This window comes from Eutrema salsugineum, unplaced genomic scaffold (genome assembly GCF_000478725.1).
Source record: "Eutrema salsugineum unplaced genomic scaffold, Eutsalg1_0 scaffold_23, whole genome shotgun sequence".
Classification (NCBI taxonomy): domain Eukaryota; kingdom Viridiplantae; phylum Streptophyta; class Magnoliopsida; order Brassicales; family Brassicaceae; genus Eutrema; species Eutrema salsugineum.
In genome coordinates, this window is record NW_006256805.1 from 885,764 (window position 1) to 895,744 (window position 9,981).

At 39.6% G+C, this 9,981-nt stretch overlaps 1 protein-coding gene across 5 annotated transcripts; it reads left to right on the forward strand.

Moving 5' to 3' along the window:
• The first annotated feature begins 418 nt into the window (after positions 1 to 418).
• Positions 419 to 8,587, forward strand: LOC18015366. Of its 5 annotated transcripts, none has more exons than XM_024154853.1 (10): positions 419 to 516; positions 2,815 to 3,097; positions 3,183 to 3,304; positions 3,984 to 4,191; positions 4,271 to 4,787; positions 4,866 to 5,117; positions 5,199 to 5,390; positions 5,473 to 5,547; positions 5,646 to 8,000; positions 8,135 to 8,587. In XM_024154853.1, the coding sequence occupies exons 2-10, from the start codon at positions 2,892 to 2,894 to the stop codon at positions 8,426 to 8,428; spliced, it is 4,221 nt and encodes a 1,406-aa protein (XP_024010621.1). In that variant the 5' UTR covers positions 419 to 516; positions 2,815 to 2,891; the 3' UTR covers positions 8,429 to 8,587. The 5 variants fall into 5 exon arrangements, with proteins under 5 accessions (XP_024010621.1, XP_024010619.1, XP_024010618.1 ...); XM_024154851.1 differs by lacking the exon at positions 419 to 516 and adding an exon at positions 1,905 to 2,056 and having other exon boundaries at positions 2,441 to 3,097; XM_024154850.1 differs by lacking the exon at positions 419 to 516 and adding an exon at positions 2,071 to 2,181 and having other exon boundaries at positions 2,441 to 3,097.
• The last annotated feature ends 1,394 nt before the right edge of the window (positions 8,588 to 9,981 follow it).

Sequence of the window (9,981 nt, forward strand, 5' to 3'; positions counted from 1 at the left end):
ACTTTCATTATATTTTCCATCGTTTCTATAACACCCCGACCCGCCGGGTCGGTTGTTATTAAAATCAATTTTCGGTTTATTTAAATTAAACCATCATTCTTAATTAAGCCCAATTTTAATTTTTTTTTAATCTCATGCGAGCCCATTAATCTAACCCACTAAGTTCAGCCCATCTAAATTAATCCTAACTATAAGTACCTCTCTAATCTCTCATTCTCCATTTTGGGAAACCCTAGCCACATTCTCATCTTCTCTTCTCTTTCTCTCAGCCACGCCATCCTCCTCCTCTCTCTCACACCGTGGCTCTCTTTCTCTTCCTCTCTCCCTTGGCCGCTGCTCTCTCCTCCTTCATCAGCTTCATTCTCTCTTTCTTCTCTCTTAAACCCTATCCGCCGTTCACTTTTGAGACTGTTTCCTGGCGATCTGTGAAGCTCCACGTGACGTATAATATATCAAATCGAAGCCCCAAGTGTCATCTTTCTTCGGAGACCAAGATCGTCCCGATCGGAGATCTGAGTAAGGAGATATCGCCGTTCTAGTGTCGGGTTTCCAGATCTGCTTTGTTGCTAGGATAAGGATTAGATTTAGGGTCTTCTTTTTATTCATTTTGTCTTCTTCTGGTGTGTGGGGTCTAGATCTGATGAGCCTAGGATGTTTTCTTGTGCATCTAGCTAGATCCATGTGAAAATTTAATGAAATGAATTAGGATCTCATTAGAGGAAGAACCAGCATATTTGATTGTTCACCCTGGTGTGTGGTTAGTGATTGGTAGTGTAGTTAGATCAGGTGTCCATCTCGGTGGTGATGTGCCGAGGTATGGACTTGTTTGCTGGGTTATTGCTATCTGTGTGACTATAGCGGTAGTTCAACGATGGGGGAAGGTACGCCGATCCTTTCGGAGCCTGTATGGCTGGAGGCATGTCTGTGTGACCGCCTGGTATTATGTCTGTGTGACATGGGAGATGTGTGTATCCTAAGTCGGTGTGACTGGGAGGTATGGCATTGTGTGATGGGCGGGTTGGAAATATCACAATTGCTTGTTAGTTGTTTGTGCATCGCTGTGGTGCTTGTGTGTTGCTTATTGGATTTCTTCTTGACATGTTAGTTGAAAATAAATGAGTGGGAAGGTAGTCTGGTCTGGTTCTCACTGAGTAATCCCCATTACTCACCCTTCCCCTTCCTTTTTTTTATTAGATGTAGGTGAAAGATCAGCCTATGTCTATGTTGTTGATTGCTACCTGAGCGTTTTCGAACCTGGCAAACTTGAGGCTCACCAACTGGACCAAACCAGGCGTCTGACCGAATGCGGTCCTAATACGGTTAGATAGCCGACCTAACATGCCCTATTTCACTTTCTCTCTAGGAAGCCTGGGATAGGATGTCACAGTTTCTCTCACGCGTCAAATACATGTTTAATCATTTAGTTTATTCTCTTAAATATTAGGAAAAACAGTCTATTTTCCCCTGAGAAATTTCATATAATATCAGATTCCCCTAAAGTTTGAGCCTCGTTCTATTTCCACATTCGATGAAAGTTCGAATTCCATTTCCCCATAAAATCAAAGTTCGAAACTCATTTCCCCACACAAACTAAGTTCGAAACTTATTTTTTCATTGACCATAATTTAACTTGGTTTACTGTATACCAATCAACACTTAACCAACTGAATAACAAAAAAACCAAAAATAACCAAATATAATCTGATTTAATAAGTCTAAACCTGATTTAATTTTCTGAATCTAATTACGACCCGAGAAAAACAATAAACCCCACCCGAAACTAAAATTCCCAATACAAACATTAATCCAGAAATCCCAAAAATTCTAAAACTATGAAACCATAAATCTCAAGAACCTTAAAAATCTGAAACCAAAAATCAAATTTCACAACTCTGAGAAATAGATAATCCTATCGATAATCTTATCTAAGAAATCAAATGTTCTAACAACAAAAGCCCAAACCAGAACCAGTTCTTCCACCATCGGCATTAAACACCAAAAACCCTTGCAAACCAATACAGTTGTTGGCAATTTTCCTCACACAGTCAAGGCAAAGGTCCACAATCTCCTTCCCAACTGCAATTATAATCAGATTAAAGTGTCATTTTCAGAATCCTTACCTTATTAAGAACTTAATTAGAAGAAGCAGGAAGGGGTTTCTCACCAGTATAATGGCCTCTGGTGAAGTTCTTATGTTAACAGCATCTCTTGTGCTTTGTTCTTAGTTAAATAAAAATATACGTTAAGTTTGTTATTACATCACAGCAATTGATTGTAAACAATTCGTGATCTTAAAATCTCTTTCTCAAATTTCAATTTGGGAAAATTTAGTTTTTAGGGTTCTAAGAGTTCAATCGATTTGGGATTTTTCTGGGTTTGAATTACATTTAACACGGGCTACGGTTAGATTTTCTAAAATTGGTTTAATTTTTGGGTGTAGGAGGTGTGGATGGAAGCGTGTGATTGTCCAATAAAACAGACAATTGTGGGAAAATGAGTTTCGAACTTTCATTTTATGGGGAAATAGAATTCGAATTTTCATCGAATGTGGAAATAGAACGAGGCTCAAACTTTGGGGGATCTGATATTATATGAAAATTTTCAGGGAGAAATAGATCGTTTTCCTAAATATTATGTATGCTTTTATCGACTTTGGTCAAAAACATGGAGTTGAGTTGATATTTGCATAAGACGAGTGCCGTTCTAGGGGAACCGACAAAGACAATCAGAGTTTATAAACCTATAATATGTTCATTATAATTAATCAAATCTATTATATTAACTCAGGTTTAAGAATTAGTAGCTGTTCTACAGGGTTCTCGAATACTCGCCGGAGAAAATTTGCAGATTCTCTTCGTCTTCCCGAGAAGATATAACTTCCGAAATCAAATATGGAGCAATCGGTTGCTCAAAAGCCACCGCCGATGCCGTTACCTTATCTTCCGATCTCCGTCGAAGGATCGAGAGACTTGCAATGCGTCGGGACGATGGAGATCGTCGCGCCTAAACCGGTCGGTTTTCTCTGCGGCTCAATCCCTGTTCTCGCCGATAGCTCCTTTCCAACTTTCACTTCTGCTCTCCTCCCATCTCCGGAAACGTTAGTTCCATCTTCTACTTCCTCACATACTGTTTTTGCTTTCACTTTGTATGAAGCTTTTGTTTTTCTTATGTCGTCGTTGCAGAGTGAATGCTCCGAGGTATCGGAAGATTCCGACGGAGACGGATCTTAACCGGCCTCCTTTGCTTACCGATTTTCCCAAGGAGGTTTTACCCCTCGCCGCAATGAAGTCTAGGATCACCGGAGGTATTTCTTGTCCTAAAGGAGTAATTCAATTTCTCTGCAATTCTCATTTGTGTGAAATCTTACGATTAGGTGAACACTGTGAATATTGAATGGAGAAATAAATAGAGCTTATGTTAATTTTTCTCATCCTTTACCAAGTTTCCTCAAGTTTTCTTCAATTAGTCGACATTGCCCTTGTGTAGCTTCAGTTAGAGTATTCAATTTCTCTGCAATTCTCATTTGTGTGAAATATTAAGATTATGTCAACACTTATGAATATGGAATAGAGATATAAACGAGCTTATGTTATACTTTTGTGTGAAGTATGAGTATTTTTGTCTAGGATCACCGGAGGTAATTTTTGTTCTCCTCCTTTGAGTAATTTCTGTGCAATTCTCATTTGTGTGAGATCTTACGATTAGGTGAACACTTTGTGCATATTGAATGGAGAAGTAAACAGAGTTTATGTTAATTTTTCTCCTCCTTTTCCAAGTTTCCTTAAGGTTTCTTCAATTAGTGGACATTGCGCTTGTGTAGCTTCAGTTAGAGTATTCAATTTATTCTCATTTGTGTGAAATATTAAGATTATGCAAACACTTTGTGAATATTGAATAGAGAAAATAAACGAGCTTATGTTATACTTGTGTCTCCCGAGTGTAATTTGGAAGGTGGTTATGGTTCTTGTGTTTTGACGTTACAGATATATCTACGGAGGCTAATGTTATTGCTTCGAACCTAAGCAAGAAATGTGAAGCTCTTGCTGTGTCGGGTTTAGTTGAATATGGTGATGAGATAGACGTGATTGCACCTGTCGACATTCTCAAACAAATCTTTAAGATACCTTACTCTAAAGCTCGGGTCTCCATAGCTGTTCAGCGTGTTGGACAGACTCTTGTCTTGAATCCTGGGTGGGTTTTTTACCTCAATTCTGTTTCTTTTAGAATCGTGCAATCTTCAGTGGGAAACTGATTATCTTGTGTAATGCAGACCTGATGTTGAAGAGGGAGAGAAACTGATTAGGAGGCACAACAATCAACCAAAATGTACAAAAAACGTTGACGAATCTTTGTTTCTGAACTTTGCTATGCATTCAGTGAGGATGGAAGCGTGTGATTGTCCCCCAACTCATCGCCCACATACAGAGGGACAGTCGAGTTCTTCTGCTCTCCCTGCAGGAGAGAACTCCCATTGTGATCCAGAGAACAGACTTGACAAGCCTGCAGGGAGTAGTAAACAACTTAAACATGATGATTTAATTTATGAAAAGAAGAAGAGCAAGAAAAACAAGGCACATGAGCGGATAAGAGAAAATACTCAAATCAGTGAAAAGATCAAGCCTACTAAAGACTCTGAGAAACACAGAAGAAGTGGGAGCAATGAGTTTTTAAGAGTTCTGTTTTGGCAATTCCACAACTTCCGCATGCTTTTAGGCAGTGATCTGCTTCTGTTCAGCAATGAGAAATATTTGGCTGTAAGCTTGCATTTGTGGGATGTTAGCCAACAGGTTACTGCTCTACTCTTGATTGGTTCTAGTTTTTCATCTTTTTAAGTGGACTCTGTTAACTGTTCTCTTTTCGCACAGGTTACACCTTTAAATTGGCTTGAAGCTTGGCTTGATAATGTAATGGCCAGTGTGCCCGAGCTGGCGATTTGCTATCATCAGAATGGTGTTGTACAAGGGTATGAGCTTTTGAAAACAGATGATATATTTCTACTCAAAGGCATCTCTGAGGATGGTACACCTGCTTTTCATCCTCATGTTGTTCAGCAAAACGGCCTTACTGTTTTAAGGTTTCTTCAGACAAATTGCAAAGAGGATCCTGGCGCTTACTGGGTAACTATATTTTCCTTTGCTTGAATTATTTATAGTTGATGTCATTACTAACTCCAGTTGATTTGATTATGCCCTCTGCAGCTTTACAAAAGCGCTGACGAAGATGTGATCCAGCTATTTGATCTTACCATTATTTCAAAGAGCCATTCTTCAAGCGATCACAACAATAGTGCAAGTCCATTGCCATCTTTGATTCACAGTGGGAGAAGTGACTCATTGTTTTCCTTAGGAAATCTTCTTTACCGTGTTGGTCATAGGCTTTCTTTATCGGTGGTAAGGAAGCATAGTGTTTTTCTGCATTAAACATCAACAAGAACTTAACTACTGCTTTTCTGACACTTTGCATCTTTTACAGGTGCCAAATGATAGGGCCAAATGTGCTCGGTTCCTCAGAAATTGTTTGAATTTTTTGGACGAGCCTGATCATCTGGTATTGGTCTTTACGATGATTTTTTGCTATATATATCATTGAGCTGTTTTCCTTTTAAACCTTTGATTGGTACTCATTATTGATACCATGCTGGATAGGTTGTTCGGGCATATGCACACGAGCAGTTTGCAAGACTCATTCTTAATAATGACGATGAAGTTGATTTGACTTTTGAGTGTAATAATGTGCAACGTGAAGTCAAAATAACAGATCTGGAAGAGGAACTAGTTGATCCTATTACTGCTGAGCATGAAAGTGAGGCAGTGGTTTTCTCGGAAGAAAAATTCACTAAGGATTCCTATATACCGCCTTTAATATCTGTTAGGCCGAAGTTGGAGGCAGATGTGTCACCTTGCAAGGAAATATTACGTTCAGATAGTCCAGATTCCCCTGATACTGAAAGCTCTGTCGTGAACTCATGTTTGGAAACTAGTTTTGATCTTGATCATGTATGCCAGGCTCCGACACCTCTGCTTCAGACTACAACCAATCTCATTTCATCCAAACTAGCAGCAATTCACCATGTTTCTCAAGCTATCAAGTCTCTAAGGTGGACACGCCAACTGCAGTCTTCAGATACGGAAGGTGCTTTTCATGATATATTGCCTTCTGTCGACTTTTCCAACTGTGGATGTGGTGATCCTGATTGTATTGAAGTCTGTGATATCCGTAAGTGGCTTCCGACATCTAAACTAGACAGGAAATTGTGGAACCTTGTTCTGCTTCTCGGTGAATCATATCTGTCTTTGGGGGAAGCTTACAAAGAGGATGGACAGTTACACCAAGCTTTGAATACTATGGAATTAGCTTGCTCCCTTTATGGTTCAATGCCGCAGAAGTTTGAAGAGACATTTTTTGTTTCCTCGATGAGCAAGTCTCTTTCACTGCAGTCAAAATCCCATGAAACAAGGCAAGTGGAAGTTGTAGAAGCAGAATCCGAAATCAGTTTCGGGGAACTTTCATCAACACGCCTCTTCTGGGCCAAAGTATGGATGTTGGTTGGTGATATATATGTTCAGTTCCACGTTCTAAAGGGTCAGGAGATCTCCAAAAGAGCAATGGGGACATCTACAAATCACTTGAGAATGCCGTCCGAAGTATTAAAGGAAGTACAAAGGCTCAAGAAAAAGTTAACAGAGTACAGTAAAAATTGTGCATCCTGTTCATTAGTAAACTGCAGCTGTAAGAGTGACAGAGCAAGCAGTGGAAGCAACGCAAGTAGCAGCAGCAGCAAGGGAACTAGTGCTCGTACTGTGCCTCATAGCAGGAAGAACCGTAAAAAATCAGAGTCCAAGAATGTCGCCAGCAGGCTCTCACGAAATGCTGAAGATGATGGTGTTAATCTCACGGTTGAGAACAAAAGCCATAAAGAAGTAGATACATCAGTGGGAACAAAGGAAGTGGTAACTCTGGAGCAGAATGAATCCAACTCGAAGGAAACACCAGGAGCAAAAAAAGGCGGAATATTCAAATATCTCAAGGGGTCTAAAACTGATGATGCAGAAAGCAATCTGTTGGCTGCCTTAAATAGTTACGAGGAAACTCAAAGAGCATTACAAGAGCTTCCAAGTGGTTGTAATGAGTTCCAGTCTGTTATTAAAAAGAAAGGTTGGGTATGTAATGAACTTGGTCGGAACCGTCTCGCAAGCAAAGAGCTCAACAAAGCTGAAGAAGCTTTTGCTGACGCTATAGTGGCATTCAAGGAAGTTTGCGATCATACCAATGTTATACTAATCAACTGTAACTTGGGTCACGGGAGACGAGCTCTGGCTGAAGAAATGGTTCCAAAGATTGAAGCTCTTAAATTGAATCCCGCTTTTAAAAATGCTTATCAAGAAGCTTTAAACACTGCAAAACAAGAATACAGCAAGTCACTACAATATTATCTGGCAGCAAAGACAGAACTCCTTGTTGCCACTGAAAAGGCTAGTTCAGGCCCAGACGATCTAAATGTTGAAGTCTACACACAGCTTGCTCATACATATCTTAGATTTGGAATGCTTTTGGCGGAAGACGACACAACCACTGCTGCAGGTCGTAGACAAAAGAGCATCTTGGAAAACACTCATGATTCTTCTTCTGATGGAAGATCGAAGGACTTGAGGAAACATGAAGTGTCAGCCAGTGATGCTATAAGAGAGGCATTGACTTTATATGAATCTCTGGGGAAAATACGCAAACAGGAAGCTGCTTTTGCTTATCTTCAGTTAGCGCGGTATCACAAAGATTGCTGCTTAAGGTTTTTGGAGACAGAGCGTCATCAAGGAAGTCCTCCTAAACCTGAGACTAATGTCATCCAGAGAGCCAAGCAGTACGCTTTACTGGCAGAAAGGAATTGGCAGAAGTCAATGGATTTTTATGGCCCCAAGAATCATCCTTCCATGTTCCTGACAATCCTGATAGAGCGATCGGCTCTTTCCTTCAGCCTTTCAAACTTCTGGCAATCAAACATTGTAAGTGCTCGATATGCTTTATTTCGTGTGTGTTTATGTGATTTTTTAAGGTCTGAAAATTGCACAATTAACAATTCATCGGTTGAATGACTTATTATGCAACTGCGTTAACCATTCTCTTGTTCATGCTACAGATGCTTGAGTCAGCTTTGTCTCGCCTTCTTGAGGGCCGTAACATTTCTAAAACATATGCGGAATCATTGAAAACCAAGGACCTGGAACTTTACACCAAATTCTGGGCCCAATTGCAGTGCATTCTAAAGCGAATGTTCTCCTTATCCTTACAGGCGGAAGGAGCAAACAAATCTCAGAACTCTGGAAGATACGGAGACTCTGGAAAGCTAAGAGAACTATATAAAACATCACTTAAGTCAACAAACCTGAGTGACTTGAATGCAATGCATACCTTGTGGACATCATCATCTTAAGTAAGTGATGGATCTTGCTTAAAAATATTATTTTATGTTTGACTCTATAATATTAAGGGAAGTCTAAAACATTTTGTAAAAATCTCAAACTAATGCTATGCTCATGTATGTAACGAGAACTTAAAATTTTGGATTGGATGGGTCTGTTAAAACTGAGATAAACAAGTAAGCCGTGAAATTTGTTACCATTGAAAATACTGCATATGAGAAGAGTAAGAAGAATTTGTTGAGGATGATAGAGATTGTATGATCAGATGGAAGAACATGAGAAAACAGATGAGATTAAGAATGAGAATTTACGTATAAAATTATAATAATTGGAGAACAAAAATTGAATGTAGAAAGAGATTTTTTTTTGGCTGAGCAAGGTCTACCCAGTACCCACCCCACAAGGTCTCTGATTTGTTTTTTCTCCTAAAAAATGGTATATTGATAGACTTCGTTTTATATAAGAGTAATGAGCGATGGAGAGAAACAAGACATGAGATTTTTTATTTACTCAAAAACTAAAAAAAAATTGTAGTGGTTATTAATATGTATAAATTGAAGAGATACTGGATGTCGAGTGGGTGGTAAAAATTCTAGTTGAAATAAAGGGGAAAAAGCTAAAAATATCTGAACTACGGTGGCTGCGTCTCGGCCTGAGATGTTGGAATCGTCTTTCCTTCCTTCCCCAGTAGTTTCTTCTTGCTCCAAAGGGTTATTTGGCTTCTCTTTTAGCTCAGGATCAATAACTCCAGTGCTGTATCGTATCATGCTCCTCAACCTTAGGATCGATATTTGGATAATTTCTCAACCTTTTCTTTTACTTCATTAATGTAGATTAATAATAAAAGAGAAAATTTGAGAAAATACCTCCCAATGAGTTTATAATTTGAGAACAGGCTCCCACTGAACAGGAGGGCTTCACTTCGGGATCACGTTTTTTAGCTCTAATAGAGAATGAGGCTGAGGAGGGAGAAATGGTTGATGATGGGGCCAATAAAACCGATTGTGAGGCGGAAGAGGAATGTGGAAGGGATAAGGAATGCAATATTACGGAGGTGGATCAGACCTCATCTGTGGATGAAGAGCTGATTTCAAAAGATGAGGAGAAAGGGGGTCCTCGGGCACCTCTAACTCGGGCTGCAAAAACTGCGCACAAGTATCTCTCTGCTGAGTCACAACCAACAGGTCGTAAGGTAGCAGAGGCGAGGGGAAAGACGAATACCAAAAAAAAATCATCATTAATGACGGGGTTTTTCTGGAATATACGTGGTTTCAATAAGCGTTCGAAACATTCAGTCGTTCGAGATTGAGTTAGGGGAAATAATTTTTCAATTGGATGTCTTTTGGAAACTCGAATAATGGAGGGCAAAAGCCTGAAGATTGTCTCGTCAGTGTTCCCGGGTTGGTCGTTTGCATCGAATTATGAGCAAAATAGACTTGGTCGGATTTGGTTGGTATGGAAAGAGGAGGTGAAGATCACGGTTCTTCACAAAAGTTCTCAGATAATTGCTGTTTCGGTTACGATGGAGGATTTAGCTGAGGATATTGTATGTTGTTTTATCTAT